The 24,948-nt window shown below is 41.1% G+C and overlaps 1 protein-coding gene across 10 annotated transcripts in view; it reads right to left on the bottom strand.

Moving 5' to 3' along the window:
- The window catches only part of LOC134357983 (catenin delta-2-like), a 1,288,623-nt gene that overhangs the window by 277,629 nt on the left and 986,046 nt on the right, over positions 1-24,948 (bottom strand). For all 10 annotated transcript variants that reach the window (XM_063069823.1, XM_063069822.1, XM_063069826.1 and 7 more), the window contains one exon: positions 19,324-19,518. In XM_063069823.1, the coding sequence (XP_062925893.1) occupies positions 19,324-19,518 (195 nt within the window). The remainder of the gene's footprint in view (positions 1-19,323; positions 19,519-24,948) is intronic.

Consider the following 24,948-nt stretch of genomic DNA (forward strand, 5'->3'; position numbering starts at 1 on the left):
GCTGCTCTCACTGCAAGAACACTTTCAGTCTTAACCGTGGTACAAATGGAGGCAAATTAACTTCAATATTTTTCAACCTCCAAGGATTGTATTGTGACTGCACTTTGCCTTTCATTAGCCATCACTCTTACTCAGTTAGGAAGGATAATAAAATGTGTAGCTGGCAGATTTAACACATTTACCCATTCTCAGGTTTCTGAATGTACCTTATGGGCCACTCAGTAAGCTCAACAATCATGAGTATAGAGGGATTATAAAAACCTTGAAGCTAAAAGGACATAACTGAATTAATTTTGCTTTTGTTGTGCAGCAGTTTTTAACATTAAGCCAACTATAGAACCCATGTGACATTTTCCATTTCCTCCCACCAGCAGAAACAATTTTGCTTTATTAACTCTATCAAAACAATTCATAACTTTGAAGATCTGCATTGAATCCCCCTTAACACTTACTACCTGGAGGAGAATAATCCTAGTCGCTCCAATCTTTCTGCATATTTGAGGTCTCTCATCCTTGAAAAAAATTGCAGCCTGGTGTACCAAGCTTTCATAAACAGAGCACTGAAAGTCTATTATATCCGATGCAGGATGCAAGCTCACTCTCTCAGCTACCTAGTGTTTCACAAATCTCGCCCTGCTGTTGTGGATAGTAGAGGTACAAAGAAATGTGATCAGGCTCACAGCTCCTCCTGTCTGTTTTTCATTTCAATCATATTGTGATCAGTCATATTTGTGGCGGTGGGAGTGTACAGCAGGATGGGGCTGACTGTCAATACCACCATGACAGAAGTGGTTTGCCAATGGAGTACCAGTGTCTCACCCACTCTACCTGCCTTCACTGTTGGTGATGAAAAGCTGTCAGTAGTGCCATCTTTCAAATATCTGGGGAGCATTCTCTCTGAGGATAGCGGCACTGACAATGACATCCAGAGCCCCATTAAACAGGCATCAGCTGCCTTTGGGAGACTTCAGCGTAGAGTCTTTCAGAACAGGAGCCTTCGTTCCTCCACAAAGGTCACCGTATACTAAGTGGTCTGCGTCACCACCCTCCTTTGTAGCTGTGAAGCTTGGGTAACCTACAGCCGTCACATCAAGTCCTTGGAGTGCTTCCACATAAGCTGCCATCAGCACATCCTGGGAATTACCTGGCGTGAGCGGGTGCCCCACACTGAAATACTTGTAAAGACCAACTGCAGGAGTATTGAGGCCATGATCACCCAGGTCAGCTGCAGTGGCTGGGGCATGTGATAAGGATATGCCCATGTCAGCTACCCCGCAGAGTGTTATATGGCCAGCTACATCATGGTCAACCCTCAGCTGAAGGGCCGAAGAAGTGCTATAAGGATCAGATGAAGAATGCTTTAAGGAAGTGCAAGATCAGACCCGAGGACCTGGAGGATGTTGCTGCTGACTGTATCACTTGGCGAAAGCTGTGCAGGGACAGTGTTCATATTCTGGAGATGGAAAGAACAACTAGAAGACAACAAAAGTGCAGCCATGGTTGCCACCACTACCACATAGACATGTCCCACCTGCAATAGAGCTTGTGGGTCCAGGATAGGGCTGTATAGTCAAAGATCTCACCGTTAAAGGAGTGGACGTCGATGGACAACCAAAGAAGAATTCTGATCTGCACCTTAACTCCATTTATGCACTTTCTTCTGTAATCATTAATACCTAACTTTAAACATATTTCTCAGGTTCAGTTTTGAAATATTCAATTGATCTACTTTGTGACACTTTCAGATTTTCATTATCTTTTTGTGTGTTGATTCCTTCTTGACATTATTCACAGCCCTGAACTTCATGTATAGTCACCTGAAACTTCTTGCCACCTAGACCACTTTTGCAATGAGCTGCCAGAAGCTAATTGTTCGTTGTTGGTCACAATCTAATGTGATTTTGTCCTCCTCAAGTTCTCATTGATTTGAACCAAGATGCACTCTGTTCAAATAACTCCTCACCAAGCCCTCATAGCAGTACTTGGCCCAGATTTAATTACACAATCCCCTAATTCCTTTAATCTATAATGTTTAATTAAAACCAATTTTAACACCATCGTGGCCTTATTTCCCAATTTACTTCAGCTGTATCTCAGTTGTCAGCATTTTCACAGTTCTGGGTTCAAATCGTATTTTTGAAACTTCGGGGTTAAGATGATCCCTTTTGAATGTCCTCTTGGGGGACATAAAGGACCTCTACTGCTTAGATTCCACATAGAAAGTGAAAGAATTTTGTTTTGGTGTCCTGGCAAATAATTATTTCTCACATTAACTAATATTACAAAACAGCATGAATTTTACAATGCTTTGTGGCATCTTGCTGCACATTAACTGCTACTTTTCATACACCAATAATGACTATATTTCAACAATACTTCATTGTTACACTATTACCTTACAATGAACCATGTCTTCCATCTATAAATAAAAACTATTTTGTTGTATTTGCTTGATACTGCTCTAATTGGATTATTTAAGGTGACCCAAATGAACAGGCAACAAATACAATATATCGTAGAATGAGAAGTACTAAGGACAGCGGCAAAGAAGGGAGAAGGTATTCTAAAATAAAGACCTCTAATGTAGTTACGGTATTCTTAAACAGTAGCTAACCAAAATTGTTGTCCCTACTTTTATAGTAACGAATTAAGTACATCTAGATGTAGTGCATTTGATAAAGGATTAAATGTGACAAGATCATGAAGTTGAGTTGATCCTCTCTCAATTTTGGCCTAACAGCTTCAACTCTGATCAAAAAACAATTTAAGTGTATACTTTTCGATTCCTAGATTTCTTGGCAATCGATCAAATCCTTGCATTGCAGTTCTTGTCCCTATTAGATACTGAGATAAACCTTACTAAAATTCCATTTAAATGGGAACCAGAGGAGTGTTAAACGGAAACTCAAATGGTGCCAGATCAGCCATGGGTTCTCAAGCTGAAAGAGTTGAAGCTCAAATCTGCTTGTAAAGGCATCACTTTCTGTGTTTTCAATCACAAATTCACCATAATGTCTTTCCTATTTTTAAACTTGTCAAGAGCTAGCATATTACAGTTTATTTTGTATTTTCACTGGTTCTTCCTGATATAGTCTTTGATTTCTTTTTCATCTTCTAAATATTTGATTGGATGTTTAGGGCTTTCAAGAATTATAAAAGGTATTGCACTTCCCAATTAAATATTAGGATAATTAAAGTCTATCTCCAGCTCCTATCATTTAAATAAATAATAACCTTCTCTGCAAGACTTGCTCAATGGATATCAACTTGGGCACAGCCACAATAGCAAGAACCTTAGAGCCTCAACTGATCAGGCCAAAGACATGAATTTCTCAAACACTGTCTACTTCTAGCTCAATGTCAGCCATCCCAGTGGCCAATGCTGTTGAAATCCCTTACTGTGTTTTGCTCACCTCCATGCATGACAATTCAACCTTCTCTAGTTATGTTCTCATTTCTACAAGCCTTCAGCTCAGATCAAACTTTATTGCAAAAAAAAAACAAACTGCTGGAGAACTGATGCAGTCTCGACCTGACCCAGTCCATTCCTTTGCCTTCACTGGTACTGCTTGACACGCCAGATTTCCTCTAGTAGAGTGCTTTTTACTCCAGACTGCAGCATCTTAAGCCTTTTGTCATTCATCAAATGTTATTGCCATTGTCTACCCCCTTCCAGGTCCAGATTTATCCACTGTTGTATTCACTCACCTGTAACTACTGATGAAACTCGAAGCCAGATAACAGAACAAGCCGGAAGCTGAAATAAGCCTTTATTTGGTACAACTTCACCAGTCTCAAAACTCAACACAAACTCACATTTCCCAGTATGACTATTCAAATGGCTTGCCCCAGATCAGCCGAGTCCTCGATTGTGACAACGATCAATCCGTGGAAGTCCGTTTGGGATTGATTAGCAGACCACTGGGTGCTGAGCCTTTCGGCTCGCCTCCTGAAGATGATTACCTGTCGGATTTGAGCCGAGGGTTTATTTGGAATGGAACAATCGGTTTACACTGCTGATTAGTTTGTCTGTGGCCACCTTCTTGTCGTAACGTTGCTTGCCACTCTGCTGTGTTGGGTAAGTTGAACCCTCCTAGGAGGAGATGAAGGTCCAGCTCCACGTTTGAAGGTTTACCACATGAGCTTGTTGAAACTTCGGGAGCACATGGCTGCAGCTAGTTGATCTGGTGACGCCATTGATTTCCAACTACAATAACTTCATAGAGCACTTTCCCCAATTGTTTGACAATCTGACTTGGTACCCAGGGCTCGTGCCTACTGTGATACTATCTGACTCACACTGCAGCTTCTGGCTTGAATGATTTCACCAGTTGACCAAGACTGATGTGGCTATCTTTGTGCACCTGATTATCTGCTGTCTCAGACATTGGATACTGTGGCAGCATCACGTCCAGCACCATGCACACATCTCTTACCAAAAGCACTCAGCTGGAGAGCTCTCTTTGAGGTCTGATTGTAGTGGTATACGATATGTCAGCAAGAATATGTTGAGAGCCTTGGACAAAGCTCCTTCCCTTTGATTTTACAAGCAGTCATTTGAAGGTATCCCCAAAGCTCTCTGTTTGGTTGTTGGACTGTGGATGATATGGGTTGAGCAGGTGTGGATAACTCCACTGTTCTGGCAGAATGCAGCAAACTGAATTGAGTGTTGTTGTCAGAAACAAGTGTTTCCGGAATGCCAAAACAACTAAAGACCTACAGCAGCTTTTGAATGTTAATCTCTATTATTGCTGACTTCATAGGTGTCATTTCTGGCCACTTGGAATATGTGTCAACCAGGACAAGGTGGTATATCCATTGACTGGGCCAAGGAAGTCAATGTGTTTTCAACTCCAAGGTCAAGTAGTCTGAAGCCATGGCTGTGCATTGGCTCTACTGGATTCTTTGCTGCCATAGAGCACTAAGTACACTGCCTACATATTCATGTGATATCTTCATACTTTATACTTTATTGTCGCCAAACAATTGATACTAGAGTGTACAATCATCACAGCGATATTTGATTCTGCACTTGGCGCTCCCTGGAGTACAAATCGATAGTAAATATTAAAATTTTAAATTATAAATCATAAATAGAAAATAGAAAAGGGAAAGTAAGGTAGTGCAAAAAAACCGAGAGGCAGGTCCGGATATTTGGAGGGTATGGCCCAGATCTGGGTCATCTATAACCAGCCAGTACACAAAGCTTGTGACGGGGCTTTTTCAATTGATGCCCAGGTGACAACAGTGGGACTGTTGAAACATTCATGGATTTACTATTCTTTATCCAAACAATGGGCAGGAGTTCACAGTTGAGAGCGATGAATGACATCGCTAGAAGGATATGACATCTTCCTCAACCTTGACAATAAGGTACCTGGAAATATGCTGAAGAAGAGGGTCTGCAGCTGTTTCTGGTCTGACTTTGTAGGCGATGACTAGAAGACCTTCTGCAGCAATGGATACAATCTGGTGGACTTCACAACCAATTGAAATCGCAGCCACAAATGTGTCTTCGTTTTCACTAACCTGCTGGTTCACAAGTCAGGAGGGGGCACCTGCCTGACCAGATCTTTGGGTTGTTGTGTATTATTAGACTAATAACATTGCTGCCCACTTTTGTATATGGTTGGTTGAATGCACTGGGATGCCTTTTGTAGACCTGAAGATGGACAACAGTGATTTGTGACCAGTAAGGAGAGTGAAGCCTCTGCCATAAAGCATCTTGTGGAATTTCTTCCATCTTGATTTGTTCACAGGTCCTTTCTGCTGCAGTCAGTGATCTGCCCATCCGTGAGAGCTTTTTTGAAAACATCAGGGAAAATTTGTGTATGACAACACCCACCCCGTGGTTGGACACAACTATCATGATGACAATTGGCAGCTTTGGGTTGAAATGAGTCAAGAGAAGGTTGGATGACAGGACATATTTTCACCTGATCAAAAGCTTCTTGGCGTTTCCATCGTGGCACCCACGCTCAGCAGGACAATCAATGATTCTCACTGTCTGTGTACTGTAGGGAGAAAAGCTGAATAATGACTGATCATGCTCAAAAATGATTGTAAAGTGCTGACATCTGCTGGTGGAGGTATCTTCAAAATAGCAGTGATGTTTTTGGAATCTTTGGCATTGATGATGAATCTCAGGTACTTGGTTGAAGACATCGTGAAGCTGAAATTTTCTGCCCGAAGTCGTAATCCAAAGTCTTGTAGTTTGTTCAAAACTTAGTCTAGGCCTTAGCATAGTTCTGTGATCTGTGCCCATCACAATGATGTTGCCGAGGTAAGTGGCAGTACCATCAATACCACTTGGCATAGTGTGTATAAGCTGCTGGAAAGTTGAAGGAGCTGCCTTCACCCAGATGGAGGAAGGAAAACAAACCTTTATATGTTTTAATGGTGAGAAGCTCCCGTGAATTTTCAACCACTTCTACCTGGAGACAGGCTTCTGCCAAGTCCAACTTTGCAAAGCAGTAACCATCATTGACTTTTGCGAGACCATCTGCTGGTACTGGTAATGGGTACCAGTGTATCTCCAGAACTTCTTTGAGACCAGATAAGAAGTCTGTACACAACCTTACTGTACTGTTGACTTTCTTGATAATAACTATAGGAGCTGCCCAACTTGAGGAGTTGACAGCTTTGATCACACCAACTTATTGCAGACAATCTAGCTCTTACCCCACGATTGGTAAGGATGTGTATTGCACTGCTCTCCTGGGACAGAAGATAGACTTTGCGGCTGGATGGAGATGGAGTTCTGCTTGCAGTTTGGTGCAGCATCCTAAAGCTTCTTGAAACATTTCTGTTTAGCATGGTTGCAGTTGTTGTATGGTCTCACATACTGATGGTGGAATGGTGTTGCTTGATATGATTTGAATAACCAATGTCTTCATACAGACCTCATACAGAGGGATACTCCAGAGATCAAGCATATCCATCCAGTCAATGCCAAGGACATACAGATCTGGCTGCTCTGTTAGGTAACACACACCATTGACTTGGTTACCATTCAGCTTCACTATGCAGTGCAGTTCGCCAGTCAGCTGGAGTGTACCACTCAATGCACTGAAGATGGAATGAATGAGCTGGTCTGACTGGTGTGGACCCAAGTTCCACCACATGCATTTGGAAATAATGGTGATGTCTGATGCCATGTCAAGTTGTAGCTTGACCAACTGATTGTTGATAAATAAATTAACATACTGTCTCCTGGGCAGGAGGGGGTGCAGCGAGGTCCATTTTGAATGTGACCATTAAATTCCTTGTGGATTTTGAACACTTCTTGTCCTTGTGTTCCACTGGCCTTGAACACAGTGAAGGACAGCCAAAGCATTTTTTTTGTGTGTGACCATGCAGTGGTGTTTTCTGCAAATACATTTCTTGTATCGGCAGTTTCTTGCATAATGTCATGCACCACAGATCCAACTGGCCACTTGGAGATCTGATGCATGACAATATCTGGGCTGTTGGACACTGCATTGACCATGGTCTGTTCGACAAGGTTTAAACTGTGTTTTAGGTTGATCAAAAGGTGACATTCTTGAGTGATAGCTCCAGTCCGGCCAGGATCCGTAGGCGAATATCTGAATTGCCAGGTGTCTGAATTTGGCAAATAAAAATCAGACATTGAATAGTGTTTCAGTCATGTTACCCAGCTTGAACTTTTCACATTCACCATTGACGATACTGGCATAAATGATAAAGACATTATGCCTTATTTAGTAAGTTTTAAGCAATGGTAGCGAACACTGAAGAGATATGACTGCTCTTCAAATATGCTTGTTAGCTGTCGGACAGTTTCATCCAATAATAAGTCCTGTGGGTTCTTACGGCAGAATAAATTTGAAATAGCGCTCACGTTCAGCAGTACGCAATTTTCGGAGCAAAGTATGTGTTTACTAGGAGTCATCTTTTCAGGAAAACTCAACCCAGAGTACAACTTCGTAGCACTCGAACCATGATTCAAATGCAACTCCTGAAGTAGATCCGAACCGGAAGCTGGAAATGGACACAACAACTGACTCACGCGAGTTCTTTTCAGTGTTTGACACCTACGTCATTGGACTCACTGATAACATGCTGGTTAACGTTTTGATTAAGTTCAGCAGTACTGCCTCAAATTGAGCTTGCTCCTGTTGTAGGATTGCGCACAAGTCTTCTGCTGAAATTGCCATGCCTGTATTATACAGCGCCTTGTCACCAATTTGTTGTGTTCACTCATCTATAACTACTGCTGAGATACAAAGCCAGACAACAGAGCAAGCTGGAATATGAAATAGCCCTTTATTCAGTGAAACCACACTACTCTCAAAATGCAACTCAAATTTACACTCTGCAGTACAACTATTTAAATAGTTAACCCCAGAACAATTCAGTCCTTGATTGGGACAACAACCAATCACAGAAAGTCCGCCTGGGATTGGTTACAATTGACCACCAGGTGCTGATTGTTTGGACCCGACCTATCATCAACCGTCCTCCATAAACTTCATGTACGGGTCTATCTCTGAGAGATTCCTGCAGACCATCTGATTCAGTGCACTTTTGAGAAATTCCTAACTGATACCTTGAAATGCAACTTGAAAGGCATTTGTTCACATCTGCTTTGCCTCTTCCTGCTTAAGGATAACAGCTGATTATGCAGGTTATTCCCATAAAGATATCTTAGGGAAGGATAAAGCTGGGCAGCTTCATCCACTTGATTGAAGAGAACATACTAAGCCTGGGCTTGCTTAATGCTGAAAATGAGATGTCAAGACAGGAAAGATTGCTGTGCAGAATGTTAATGCAAAGACAAAAAAAAGAGACACATACATACACTTGCCCTGTTGCCTAACATTAAATATAAAACGTTAGGTGACAGGGCAAGTCTCTTCTCATATATAAATGAATAAAAATAAAGAAAGCTAAAGTAATGATAATTTAAGGCCAAGCTCGCAGGTATTACTAAACAACCACTAATATATTCTTAATCAAAATATGCCACCAAGCAGTTGCAACCAAAGCCAGAAATATGGGGATGGAAGGGAGGAGAAAGAGAGGTCTTAGGTAAGGTTGAGTGATGGGTTCACGGTCTATTTCTTGATTTTAAGTGCCAGATGCTGGGCATAGAGGCTCTGTAGATTAGATACTAAGAGATATATCTTTGAATGAGCTTTTTATGAATCAACAGTGGTGCTCAATTGAGAGAACATTCAAGGAACTTCCCAGTGTTTATCTTTTCAGAATGACATAAACAAAACACAAACTCATCATTCCACAGATATTACTTAGCAACTCAAACTTGGACATTGAATTTTTTTGGCTCTCCAAGTTCTCTTTGGACCACTTGGATTACAGTAGTTCAAGAAGCCTCATCTAATAAAGCATAACAGACTCTGTTTTGGTGAGAACAGGAAAAGCATTTTTCAGAGAAATAGAAATTTCAACAGAGTAGCAAAACATGGTTAAATGCTAGGTTGTATGCCTGAACTTGTCTCAGGGAGATAGTGCGTTGTGTCAATGACGTCCCATGAAAAGGAAGAAGCACACATCAAAGTCCTTGCTAATAGGTGGCATTAGCAAGGAGCTAGTATGTACTGTTCTTTCCAAGGTGCCTTGGATACAATCAAAATGATTGCTAGGTTACTTCAGAAATAGGCTTTCACAAAATTATGTTGATTTTTGAGCGAGACAGGATATAATCAAAAGACAAAATTGTAAAAAATACAACTGTGACGAGAATACACATGGATTAAGATGTTAGCTGTCCTGTGCTGGCACCAGTGGGATCAGCAGTTGGTCTGCCACCTGTCTTCAGGAGAAAGAGAGATAAGGAAAACAATGGAGCAGCATTTGGAGATGTTAATGAAGGGACGGGAGAGTTTAACGGAAGGAGAGCTGTCGAGATCGGCTCCCCCTTTGAACCCTGAACTGTTTGAAGTGAAGGACAGGCGATACCCCAGCAGGGGGATAAAAAAGGACAGGTTCGCTAAGGCAAGACACACTCGACACCACGAGGTAACGAGACCCTGGAAGCGGTGCGCCTCCCATAAATCGGTGGCAAGTTTTGGAAGGCTGGTCGCGGGACCAAGCCATAGACGCACAGGGTGGAAAGGCACGATCAGCGGGAACCTGGTGTGTGTCCGCCCTTGCCTGGGTGCCAGGTTCACCGCAGAGAAATGATCGTATCTGGAAACGGAGGGGTCACGGTCGGTGACCTCAGAAGACATCACCAAGGGCTCGCCCGAAAGCTCACTGCGAAGAATATCGAAGGTCTGTGTGGAAGCCGTTTGAATATTCATTCGTTTTGCTCTCTCTCTCCTTCCCCCCACTGTCCATCTCCCATGGCAGTGATTACTGCGAACTGAACTGAATTCAATTGAACTGAACTTTGCGTCACTTTGAAACTGGTCATTTACCCCTAGACGATGATAGAGCTTGATTGATCCTGTTATCCTAATTCTGTGTATATGTGTGTTTATCATTGCTGAACTGTTGCATTTATTATCCTTTTGATTAGAGTACTGTGTTGCTTGTTTCTTTAATAAAACTTTCTTAGTTCTAGTAATCCAGACTCCAACTGAGTGATCCATTTCTGCTGGTTTGGCAACCCAGTTACGGGGTACGTAACACAACAAAGAAATTAATCTTAATATTTCATACAGTTTAACTGATAATTATTTTTACTTCCAGATATTTCAAATTATATTATGAACCTTAACCTGCCACAGTGCGATTTAAATATGTATTCTGCAGATTATTGATCGTATGTAATAGGTTTACTGGTTCAATCATACACTCAATGACCACTTTATTAGGTACAGGAGTGGAACCCATTATGATGATCAGTGCCACTACAAGGTTCAACATATTGTGCATTCAGAGATGCTCTTCTGCAAACCACTGTTGTAACACATACTGTCAGCTTGAACTAGTCTGGCCATTCTCCTCTGTCCTCTCTCATTAATAAGGTGTTTTGGCCCACAGATGATTTTTTTTTTGTTTTTCGCTCCATTCTCTGTAAACTCTCGAGACTGTTGTGTATGAAAATTCCAGGAGATCGGTGGTTTCTGATCCACCCCATCTGGCACCAAAATCAGTCCATAGCCAAAGACACTTAGATCACATTTCTTCCCTATTCTGATGTTTGGTTTGAACAATAACTGAACTTCCTAACCATGTCCACATGCTTTCACGCAATGTGTTGCTGTTACATGATTGGCTGATAATATATTTGCATTAATGAGCCTCATCCTATCAAGAATGTCCTTACAGGTGTGCCTTATAAAGTGACTACTGAGTGTATAATCACATTACAACCGCACCTGTTTATTCAAATGAATGGCAGCAGAAGTTACTCATTTACTCTAGCACATCTAAAGTGTTCAGAATGTTTCTCTTTCTTACCATACCAAAGCACTCAGTTGAAGACTGTCGTGCTCTGAAGCTGACGCTCTGGGTTGAAAGAATACTGCAAGCAGAGGAGGTGAAAGCATCTAGCTTCACCAAGAATCTCAGGAGATCATGCAGCTAATTGAGATGCATTGTTAAGAAAGCATCTACCTAAATTCATCTGGGGCATCTCCAGCGAGAAAATCAACCGAGAGACCTGGAGTTGAATTTGATCAAGTCTTAATAAATACCTTGAGGCAGAGAACTAAGAGGATAAGTTCCACTTGAGAAAAAGTTTTAAAGTCATGAGAACAGCTGAACAACACACTATACTGTAGGTTCACAGCTGTTGGTGTAGAAATGAAGAAAAAGTTATTGCTACTGGCAAGTAGAATTAATGATGAGAAGTTATCAAAAGCCTAAACATTTGCCTCCTTCCTTAAAAATGTTATAGCAACATTTTTGCCTGTTTTCAGAGATTCTGCATCAAGCGATGAAATCAAAATGAAAAAGGTGCATAAATGCCCATTATTCCTGAACTGAATAGTAAAGGGATATTAATGCAGATGCATACATTTTGTTGATGAACAGCTGTTTTCCTTTTAAGTTTCTTTACTCATTTCTTCCAGGGCATTAGCAAGAAGACTCTTGTGCAGAAAACCAGTAAAAGGTAGGGAATGGGGACTAGGACTCACAGGAAACAGGAGCAGGAATGGCCATCGAACCCATCTATGTTCAATAATATCATAGCTGACTTTTTACCTCATTGCCACTTTCCTGTACCAGCCCCATATCCGTTACTTCCTTAACATATAAAAATCTCTATTCCTTATATTCCGTCTGGGTAACCTCCCACCTAATGGCATGAACATTAATTACTCGAACTTCCAGTAATACCCCTCCCCTCTCCTTCACCAATCCCCATCCCCTTTCCCTCTCTCACCGTATCTCTTTGCCCACCCATCACCTCCTTCTGGTAGTCCTCCTCCTTTTCTTTCTTCCATGGCCTTCTGTCCTCTCCTATCAGATTCCCCCTCCTACAGCCCTGTATCTCTTTCACCAATCAACTTCGCAGCTCTTTACTTCATCCCTCCCCCTTCAGGTATCACCTATCACCTTGTGTTTCTCTCTCCCCTCCCCGCCCACGTTTTAAATCTATTCCTCAGCTTTTTTACTCCAGTCCTGCCAAAGGGTTTCAGTCTGAAACCTTGACTGTACTCTTTTCCATAGGTGCTGCCTGGCCTGCTGAGTTCCCCCTGCATTTTGTGTGTGTTTACTTCTATTCCTCCTTGTTTTGAATATACTCAGCAACTGAGCTACTATAACTTTCCTTGGTGAAAAAAATCCAAAGATACATTGCACTCAGATCTCATCTGTATTCTGAATGTCTGATCCCTTATTCTGAGACTTACCCCATCACGGGGAAAAATGGTCATTTTGTCTGCAAGCCCAGTAATGAAATCACCTTTCATTGTACACCATATTAGAGGATAGGCCCAGTCTGATTAATCCATTTTTACAGATCAATACTCATAAAGTCAAAATCAAGTTTATTGTCATTTGCAGAAGTTCATGTGTGCACAAGTGCAATGAATCTTCTTAAGAATCAATGTGTACTTTGGTTGCACTTATCTAACACAAATGTAGATCTAGGGAAAGAGATTATTGCTTCTATAAATGCTTACCCTTATTTTGCAAAGCTCATGCATCCCATTGAAGCATCAACAATCCTATTTAACAAGAAACCTTTTCTATTATTAAAATGTGCTCATAAATTTGAACCGACTAAGCTGTAATACCCTGCAGAGGATCTGTTTGCTGCTGAAACTGATTATTCCCACACAATAGCTGCCTGAAAGCGGCTACACAGTTTGATAAGGTGGTTAAGAAGGCATAGGACATGTTTGTCTTTATTAGTCAAGGCATTGAATTCAAAGGTCAGGAAGTTATGTTGCAGATTTATAAAACTCTAGTTAGGATGCATCTGGAGTATTGCAGACAGTTCTGATCACCCCTTTATAAGAAGGATGCTGAGGCTTTGGAGAGAGTGCAGAAGAGGTTTACCAGATACAGCCTGGAGTAGAGAGCATGTGCAATAATGACAGGTTGGACATATATGAGTTGTTTTCTCTGGAGTGGTGGAGTCTGAGGGGGGATCTGATGGAGGTTTATAAGATTATGACAGGCAATGATAGAGTAGGCAAGCAGTATCATTTTCCCAAGGTTGAAATGTCCTAGATCAGAGGACATGCATTTAAGGTGAGAGAGGGTAATTTCAAATGAGATTTGAAGCACAAGTTTATTTTTACACAGAGAATGGTAGGTGCCTGGAAAACACTGCCTAATGAATCTAGAGGCAGATACATAAGATACATTTAGATAGACCCATGACTGTGAGGCAAATGTAAGGATATAGGCATTGTGTAGGCGGCGGGGGGGGGGATAGTTAGGTTGTCCATTTCATTACTAATATAATAGGGTTGGCATAACTTTGTGGGCCGAATGGCCTGTTCCTGTATAGTACTGCTTTATGTTCAACGTTCAATAATCCCAGCAACCTGGTTATTTTAAAACTAATACCATTACAAACTATAGTTGCACTCAACACCCACTCTACAAAACAATAATGATATGAGAAATGAGAGATCAACAATGCTTTGCATTTGGATATCACTCAAACAACTAAGGAAATAGCTTAAAAATGCAGACATTAGAATACTTGACTGAGTTCAGGGTTATTAACAGACTTAAGCACAAGTAAAAGTAAATTTATTATCAAAATACATATGTGTCACCATATACAACCCTGAGATTCATTTTCTTGTGGGCATTCACAGTAAATACAAGAAACACAGTAGTATCATTGAAGGACCACACCCAACAGGACAGACAGATAACCAAAGTGCAAAAGGCAACAAAGTGTGCAAATACAAAACAAAAAGAATAATAAAATATAATAAATATCAAGAACATGAGAAGAAGAGTCCTTGAAAGTGAGTTCACAGGTCGTGGACACCCTTCAACGATGGGCAGAGTGAAGTTGAATGAAGTTACTTCCTTTGGTTTAGACCCTGATGGTTGAAGGGTAATAACAGTTCCTGAACCTGGCCGTATGGGTCCTGAAGCTCCAGCAACTCCTTCCTGATGGCAGCATCAAGAAGAAAGCATGATCTGGATGATGAGGTTCCTTGATGATGGATGCTGCTTTCCTTTGTCGGTGCTCTTTGTGTAGATGTGCTCAATGGTGGGGAGGGCTTTACCCATGATGGACTGGGCAGTGTCCACTACCTCTTGTAATGCTCCAATCAGGAGCACTGGTGTTTCCATATTATTCTGACCCTCTCCTCCTCCGATCCTCGATGAGGACAGGCTGATGGATCTCTGGTTTCTTCCTCCTGAAGTCAATAATCAGGTCCTTAGTCTTGTCACCACCCCTTAATTCAGCAAACGACAGTAAACTGAGCCCAACACATTGATGCATTCACAAAGAAGGCACACCAGCAACCCTACTTCATTAGGAATTTGAGGCGAGTTAGTATGTCATCAAACACTTGCAAATTTCTGCAATTGCGCATTTTGACTGTTGCATGGTCCCCTGGTATGGAGGCTCCAATGTGTAGGACTGAAAAGGGCTGCAGATGGTTGTAAATTCAGCCAGCTTCAACAAAGGTACAACCCTCTCCACCATTGAGGACACGTTCAAAAGGCAGTGTCTCACAAAGTCACCATGCATCATTAAGGACCCTCACCACACGAACATGCCCTTTTCACATTATTGCCACTGGGGACATCAGGAGGCTCCGCACAACCACCAAACTCCGTAGGGAGTGGGTCCTGAAGCTGCAGTATGCAGACCACTGTGCTCTTGTGGCCCATACTCAGGAAGATCTTCAGACTGTCCTTGCTGTGGCGGTGAGAGCATACAGCAGGATGGGGATGACTGTCAATACCACCAAGACAGAAGCGGTTTGCCAATGGAGTACCAGTGTCCCACCCACTCTACCTGCCTTCACTGTTAGTGATGAAAAGCTATCAGTAGTGCCGTCTTTCAAATATCTGGGGAGCATTCTCTCTGAGGATAGCGGCATTGACAACGACATCCAGAGCCCCATTAAACAGGCATCAGCTGCCTTTGGGAGACTTCAGCGTAGAGTCTTTCAGAACAGGAGCCTTCGTCCCTCCACAAAGGTCGCCGTATACTAAGCGGTCTGTGTCACCACCCTCCTTTATAGCTGTGAAGCTTGGGTAACCTACAGCCGTCACATTAAGTGCTTGGAGCCTTCCACATCCTGGGAATTACCTGGTGTAAGCAGGTGCCTCACACTGAAAAATACCACTGGGGAAGAGATACAGGAGATTGAAGACCCACATGATATGTTAGGAACAGCTTCTTCTCTGCTATCAGATTTCTGAACAGTACCTTGTCATTCCTCTTTTTGACTATTTATTTCTGTAACGTATGGAGTATTTTTATGTCTTGTGCTGTACTGCTACCACAAAACAACAAATTACATGACACATGTCAGTGATAACAAACCTGATTTTGGTCCTGGAAATTTCTCAGTCAATGGAGGGCAGAAGGGGGGCCCGAAGTGCACTGGCACAGACACGCCTGAAGCTTATTTTAGTATCACGAGGAAGGAATCAAGAATGGTTGAAGAAGGCCCCTGCAGAGTTTGTGCCCAAGGGAATTAATTATAAAGAAATATACTGCCTTTCAATGCCAGTCCAAATTGTGGGAAGGCCTGGAAGAAGCTAGGCCTACTCTCATGAGATCCTACTCCAGATCAAACAATCTCAGTTACACACAAATTCCAAAGCTAATACTACTGAAAGAATGTCTTGGTACATCAGCATTCAGAATTTTGTTTACATAAATGACTTTTACACAAGAAAATTAATAATTTTTCTGAAGTATTTTGAAATATTTAGGCTTACTGTCCCTGATGGGGATATTTCCACCTACGACTACCACTCATTTTGGGTATCACCCACATAAAGTACAACGTGCAAAGGAATAATAATTCCTTGGCCACTTCTCCAGGAATCTCCTTAAGGTGTTCTCTCCAGCAGGGTGTCTTGTGTGAACCCACAGCACATTTCTGAGGCAGAGTTCTGTCAATGGAGACAAAACAACTTTCAGGAAATTCCAGGCACCTTCTAGATACTATTGAAGAACGCTGACAATTTTCCATTTCCTCGCCTGAGTGTGAGATTACCAGAAATGAGTAATGAAGACTTTAAAGAGATTCTTCAAGCTCAGAGTCTCAGGCATAATGTTATTTATGTTGGGGGCATATGTAAAAGGGCCACAAAGCTAAATCACATGGCTTAGGTACATAGCAGTCATGAAATCTCTTCCTAATCCTCTCACCCTCTCAAAGAATACACCTTAAATACTATAAATATCTGTTGATTACAGTCGTACACTTTGGGGTATCTTTACTATATTCAAGGTAATAGATAAATAAAGTTTTTAATCATTATCTGTTAAATGATTCTGAGTAGTGATAAAGTTTTGGTTTCCTTTCAATCAATAAACATGTTCTTTTTCTAAGAATCGTCACTGACTTTAAGGGCATTCTGTGTCTGTTTGCATCAATGCATTCAGAAGAATTGTTAGTTTGCAGAGTTTATGTTGTGTGTGTAAGAACCAGCAACTCATTATGTGTGGCTGTACGATCAGTTTTCAACCCTCTGGAGGTGTCCTTGAGTCCTTGAGTCCTTGAGTTTCCAGCAAAGATTAATTTAGGGCTGCTGTAAGCAACCATGGAGAAAATTCTTAAAGGCTTTACAAAGATCAAAATTTACAAAAATTTCCATGTACACTTTTCTGCTGATTATCTGTAAAAATATTAACAAAATCCTCTTTGACATTCATTTGGATAATGAAAAGTTAGTTCACTTTCCATTTAGTGTGTGATTAGCAAAGTATTTAATCAACTATTGGTTGAGAAAGGAAGGCTAAGTGTTGGGGGTAGAACTGTTGCCTTTGTGATAAAGCCTCCAGGGATAATTTATCTTATCTAGTTGTGAATGTGAATGTCCCTGGTAGCACTGGCATGTATTAACCATCCCTAGTTCTCCTTCAGCTGAGGAGTCAACCAGACATCAACCATACACCTAAAGACCAGATCAAGATGGTAAATTTCCTTCCCTGAAGGGCATCAGTGAATTGGCTAGGCTTTAGGGAGAAGTGGTCATTCCATGGCTACTGCTACATAGCTTGGCTTATATTTAAGTTAAATGCAAATTTTCCAGTTGCCCTTTGAGAGATGCACACTTGAATCTCTAGAACAATGACCCAGAACTCTACTAGTTAGTCCAGTAACTTAACTGCTGTCTTCCAAAGGAGATGGAACCGTTAAATTCTATGGAGCAAATTGCTGTTGTGTATGAACTGTTCCCACATCCTATGGATTCACTTTCAAGGACTCTTCATCTCATGTTCTTGATATTTATTTCTTACTTACAGTATTTTTCATTATTATATTTTTTATTGCTCTTTTTGTATTTGTACAGCTTGTTGGTTTTTGCACTCTAGTTGTCCACTCAGTTGGTACGGTCTTTCATTGACTCTATTATGGTTATTGTATTTATTAAGTATGCCCCCAAGAAAATGAATCTCAGAGTTATGTATGCTGACATATACTATACGTACTTCGATAAGAAGTTTACTTTGAACAGGCATCCTGAGGGAGCATTGGTCATGATGTTGTTGTTCCTATCCATGCCTTGTGGTGCATTGGACAGCAACCTTTGCTGTTTCCTTAGCATTTGTCTGTTTTTTTTAAATGAGGCCGAGTTGTTAGCTCAATGCTCCACCCAGCACGGATAGCAGGCATTCAAGGAGCCAGCCGGATTAGACCCCAGGACCACTCACCTCAAAGACCAGAGTGAATGCTATTGCAATAGCAGCCAGCTTTTTGGTCATAATGGTTTTAAAATAAAAATGCAATGTTTCATTTTCACTACAATTATTTTATGACAGGAATTAATTATTCTGATTGCATCTGTTAAGTACTGCACTCATTTTTTGCTCAATAACATAAACAAGGTAAACCATATATAGTCATTTACAGAGAGAGAGGAGACTTTTGTAAATACCACTGATGATCATAATAAATGTTTAATTCCAACTGCTGTCAATACAAATTGGTTCCAGTGCAATGTTTGAGAGACTGCAGGATAATAAGCAACATCAAATGCCATCTTTCATAGGAAATCACAAATGATCTGTCACATGGATGAGATAACAAATGAGATCTCACCTGCTGTTGCAAAAATGAGAAGTCAATCTCAAGGAAATATTTACGCATGACATAGGTGCTAAGACCAAAGGGCTAATGTTTAATGTGAGTTGAAAGAGGTTTGTGGAGGGGTGAAATCTGAGGTAGATTTTTTCCACCCCGAGTGTGATTGCAGTCTGAAGTATATGGCCCATGAAGTGCTGGAAGCAGCACTCTTGTAACATTTCAAAAGCATCTGGATGAGTACTCGAATCACCAAAACAGGGCCAAGTGCTGATAAATGGGATTAGTATTGGTAAGTACTTGATGGTTGCATGGAAACAGAAAGTTGAAGGACCTGTTTATGTGTTGTATGACTCTACAACTAAGAGCATGATACTTCTCCCTGATGTGCAGGCCAATAATTATTCCTCAACCAACATCATTAACATTGATCAGTGTCTCACTGCTGTTTATGAGATGTCCTTTTGAGCAAGTTGGCAGACCCCCATTTTAGCACTGATCACAATTTGAAAAGTACTGAAGTGACTTGAGATGTCTCAAAGCAGTGGAAGATGCCTCATGAGTGCAACTTATTCCTCGGGTAAGAGCTCTCGGTGGGAACTGTGCTTCTAGCAAATGGGTGTGCTGGCGTGGCAGGGAAGACGCATAACTAACTAAAATAGCAAGCATGATAGCTGTAGATATTTCACTGTACCTGTACTCGTGCGATAAGTCCCAGTAAGAGATGGCTGAAGAGGGTCTCCTTGACTTTGACTGAGACTCCTCAGAGGGGGCTTTTGATAAACTCTATCTTCGTATATTGGGTCAATGTGGTGCTCTGGAGACTGCAGCGGGCGCAGGTCTGGACCCAGGTGGCTGTGCTGGCTGCTGTAGGAAGCCCGGGAGCTGGCTGTGATGCACGAGAGAAAAGAAGGATTTCAGCATGCAAAATCCATAATTAATAAAAACACCATTGAAGAAGCACAAACTCGGGCATAGAAATTGCATTGCCACCATTAATGGAGTCAAAACATCAGTGTACTTTATTCTAGTACTCTGAAAGTCCCATATAGAGCACAATCTTCAATTCTAAAGTTCACATATCACAATAGTCGGTGTTTATACTTATGTTTTATACTTTTTTGTTGCCAAACAATTGATACTAGAACGTACAATTATCACAGCGATATTTGATTCTGCGTTTCCCGCTCCCTGGATTACAAATACTAAATATTAAAAATAGTTAAAAATTAGTAAATATTACAAATTTAAATTATAAATCATAATTGTTTTGTGCTGTATCAGCAACTTTGTTCATTTAAGTTCTCGTAGCTGAAGGGACATACCATGAAACAACAGATCCTTCCACCGACAAGGTGCTGTTGCCATTTATTATTGCTGAGATGATAGGTGGGCAGGGCAAGGATGGTAGAGAACTCTCAGGGACCTGGTGAAAACAGTACCTGCTGGGGGCATACCTTTGTGTGATACTCCAAGGCTACTGTTAGGCACAGCAGGCTGGAAGTTGCCGAGGAGGAAACAAAATGCACGCAGCTCTCTGGGGAAGCCTGCTGTGCAGGAAAATATGGAGACACCCTTCCGGCTGCTTAGGCCAATGTCTTCTTTCTTTAAGTATGCAGTACAGTCACCTCCCTGAAATCGAAGGCAGCAAGCCATAATGTATGGCAAAGATCAACTGCAAGTGCTCGGTATGACTGCAAGGCTGGGAGGCTGAGAATGATCATGATCATCGTGAGCAAGGTAGATAAGGGACACTGATCTCAGCAAGATCCCACTGAAATCAGAGAAGCCAGTTGGCCTCGTAAATAACACAGTTTCAGGGGAAACGCGTTAATAAAAACCTGGCAGCTCCCCAAGTCAATAGAAAGAGCAGTCATTTTTTTCAAATCACTGACGATGAGGATTATACTGGAGATAAACTTGGAGCCTGCACTGCAGCTATAATCATTTGGGGGAGTTCTATGCTTAAATTGCTTGCACAAATAAAAATCCTGCTGGAAAGCCAACAGCTGAATTTCCCAGTAAGTGCTAAGACTCCTAGGAATGGTCCTTGGTTAAGTTAATTTTCAACAGGAAAGTACTTCCTCTGGAATCACTAGGTCCCAGTCCCTGCCAGTGACACTTGCAGTTAAGCCTCCACTCGATGTGAAGTTGAGGCCCCTTTTCTCTTCAAGAAATTAGATGTGATTGTGAATGGGACATAGGGGAGACCTAGGAGTGGGGTGGGGTGGGGAATAATGAGCGAATTTCAGTGATTCTCCCCATTTTATCCTATGGGTAATATGGGTTTGATGGAATTACTGGTGCAATTCATTGCAATAAACTACTTTAGGTGTGGCTGGGCAATTCATGAAGGATTGGGAATATTAGTTTGTGCTATTGAAAAGTGTTAGTGGAAAGGCCTGGATTATTAATCTAGAGGTATATGCGAGCTTGGAGTGTGAATTCAACTAACTAAACAAGTCTGTTACAGAGTCATGGTGAACTGGAAACTCTGATTATTCAGGGCTGAAATCCATTATCCTTCCCCTGCATTGACTAAATATGACTCCAATAGACTCAAAATAGCCTTGTTAAAATAACCCAGGAAGCAACTCAGTTCAGATGCAATTGCAGATGGGTAAGAAGTGACATGAATGAATAAACAAGACAGACACACACTGACATGTGACAAACCAATACTGGAAATGCTGAGAAGGCAAAATGATGACACCTAAACTATTCTGCTCTCGTGCACCATGTTTCTACACAGAGCATTAATTGGAATCCCAAGGTTCTTCCCAGGAGGATTACCAAAAAAAATGGACATTGAGCACAGAATCAGATTTACAGACAGTGTCTGAATGTTTGAACAAAGAGCCTCAGAAGATTTTTTAAGTGAGGAATGGCTCGAGAGACAGAGATGTTTAGTTTGGTCATTTCAAGGGTGAAGGCACAAAGTGAAAACCTGAGCTGAGACTGTAAGGTAAGAACAGTACAGAGACTAGGAAGGGTGAGGCCAGGTAGTATTTGAAGACAAGGATGTGAATGTTAAAACTGAGGCATTGCTTAAATAAAAGACAGCTGAGATTAGTGAGCACATGAGTAATAGATAACAAGGTGTCAGTGCAAAAGGACACAGTCAGCAGAAATATGGTTGGGCTGAAACTTATGGAGGAAGGCTGGTCTGGGGAGCATTGGAGTATGCAAGTAGGGACATGGTATGCTCTGGGCTTAATGGCAGATGAGCTGAGGTCAGTGCTGCATTCCTGTTATAGATGCTCTCGGTTATAGCTGGGCCATGTGACATTAAGGCTCTGAACAATGTGGTTCTGCCTCAGCTGGTTGCAGGGAGTGGGAACCACACTAGCAGCGAGTTGAGTTTCTGATGTAGAATTATTAGTCTTCCGCCTTATACTTAAAGGAACTTTCTTCCTGTCCTGTACTAGAACCTACACAAGTAATGTGACCACTTAGAGACAGCAGTGGGTCTGAGACAGAAATGGTGTGTTTGGAACAGGACCTTGCCAATGTAAATGTGAGTAACTGCTACTGCCTTTTTTGATCATTGTTACCCAGAATCGAAAGAAGTGAAAGAAATGTGAAAATAAGCCACTTGCCTGCAATTTTGGAAAGGCCTACATAAAAAATAGTAGGTATTTTTAAAAAATAAGTTTTATATAGTTCTGGAAAGGGAAATAAAATCAAATTAATAAGTCAGTAATAATTCACTGAAGCAGGTCAATATATGGAGTTTAGGAACAAGACACAAAGTTTGGGTGACCTGGCTTTGTTTGACGTCAGGACCAGATGCTTAATAAGGAAAGGGTTCCAATCCCAAAGATTGTGCACAAAATTCACCTTTCAGAGAAGCAAAAGGCCATGAGGGGTATGGACTCAGAGATTGAGTCTGTCCATGTGCAACACAGTAAAAGTGAGCTTGGGTGAGACACAGGAACCAGTGGGTGTGGGTAGCACAAATGTGATGGGAGAGCAAGAAGGAAGAACAGATGCATGTGCCAGGAAGTAAAAGTGTGAGACAGTAGAGAAGTGAGAGGGTAACACAGTATAAGAAAGTATAGCATAAGAAAACATCAAATATTTTAAAGAAGGATGAGAAACTTCCTGATGAAGGGTCTCGGCCTGACACGACGACTGTACTCTTTTTCATAGATGCTGCCTGGCCTGCTGAGTTCCTCCAGCATTTTGTGTGTGTTGCTTGGATTGCCTGCATCTGCAGGTTTTCTCTTGTGAGTAACTGTATGCATGCTGAAGTATATGTCATGAACACTGGATAAGATCAGGATGAACTAATACACAATTGATTAAACTGGAACAGAGTACCTGTATTGTGCTGTAGGTTTTCTATGTTTCTAACTGAGTTAGTTCCACCCCAGTCACCTGACACAAATATGTAATATAGATGGCATAACTGAAATCAAATTGGAAAGACTCTTTGACAAAATTTATTAATGTAAATAATTAAAACCTATTTTGAATTATATTTGCGTAAAATGAGGACCCTATAGTGAGCACTGGCCAGCTGCTGTGATCTTGATGAACGACTAGAAGGTCACCTCCCACTAACAGCTGCAGGAGGCTTAGAGGAGAAATGATTGGGCTGTGGGAACTGATTGTATAAAAAAGTGATTACTGATTGCAGTAAGCAATGGTTCAAATTAAAGAGTCAGTTCCGCACTTTTGAAATTGAGAGCTAAAGATGAGAATACACTGAGAGAAAAATACATCCACGGTATTCCTTCAAGTAGTGCTCTGCATCACAGGCAACAGCAGATATAATCAGCAGTAATTAGCTATACTAAATCAATCTATTGTCTTCTACATATCATGTTCCCACAGCTTCCTGTTTTAAGGTTTCTTCCCTTCATTAGCTGAGGCAGTAAAATCTCTTGGGTTGTTTTCTGATTGACTACTTTTATACTACTCATGTTGTAAAATGACGAGAGTGTTTCAAGCTACAAGACTTACCTTTTGACAGAGTGACTTTCATTTTCTGTAAAGCATCTTTCATAACCATAGATCAAACAACACACTTAACAGCCAATCAAGTAAGTTTGAATTGCAGTCACCATTGCAATGTGTGGGACAGTGTACTTTCTCATTAATTGTGAATCAGAGTGACAGCCCACTTTAAGACAGTAACAGGTCATTTAGCCTGACTATCTGTTCTACTATTTTATTACACCATGGGTGATTTGCAACTTAATTTCATCTTCACACCTGTAATTGGCAAATTGCCCACTATATGCATGAGCATTTGGAGAGAACATGTAATTTTTATTGCTCTTCGTAGATAAAAATACTTTTTGATATCATCTACAATATTTCTATATTATGTTGTCTAATCTTGATTTCCACACTAGAGATAGCTTTTCTGTACTTATCCTGTTAAGTTCTTTTACCATCCGAAACATCTTGCTGATAGTGTCCAATTTCCACCACTTCCAAAAATGCAAGCCAAATTTCAGTAAAATATTTTCACAATTTAAGCCCTCAATCATTCTGGTGATGTTCCTTAAAAGCCAACATATTTTACTAAAATGTTGCTCCAAAACTGAATGCAAAGCTTTAACTCAGCTTTCTCAACATTGTACTTTTCTATGAAGTTAGAAGGTAGGAAGGGAACATCACATCACATTTTATGTGGCCACACATACTCAGTAGGTAGGTAGCTGATTGCTAATTAGATTGCCTTGGCTTTGGAAAAGATTGCTTGACAGAACTGCCCATGTTGATACTGGCTGGATGAGAAACAAAAACAAAATTTTCATTTGAGTAGTTATCCTGTTAACTCTATAACAGCGGCTGTTACAATCTTATGGAGTGGTGGAACAGAGCCAGTAGCTGATTTATTGTTTCTGTGATATCATGGTTTGACTTGGAACTAAAGATTAAAGACACATGAATAGTAAGCTTTCTAGCATTATGCAATATTATTGCAAGTCTATTATTGTTGAACACTTGTTGGGATAGTCAAGACAAACACAAACGTAGACCTCCAGTGGTTTCCACCTCTTTTCTAGACTATCTTAGTTTTGTGATTCCCTAAGCCAGCATGGTCTCGATGCATCAGTTCTATGTTTCCATTCGGCTGTGGAGGATAAATTCTGATATAACTTACATTGAAAGGAACAAGGTGTACCTTCATTCAACTGTGGAGGATAGAAACCAATACAAGTTATATCGGAAAATAAAGCCGTGAATGGTATAATATCATACTGAATGGTGAAAAGTCAATTAGCAGGAAAGTCTCAGCTTGGAAGGGAGCAGAAGGCAATGTAACCGCCCATGATGCCCCAGCAGGACCTGAAGACTTCAC

Source organism: Mobula hypostoma, chromosome 17, assembly GCF_963921235.1.
Source record: "Mobula hypostoma chromosome 17, sMobHyp1.1, whole genome shotgun sequence".
NCBI classification, from domain to species: Eukaryota; Metazoa; Chordata; class Chondrichthyes; order Myliobatiformes; family Myliobatidae; genus Mobula; species Mobula hypostoma.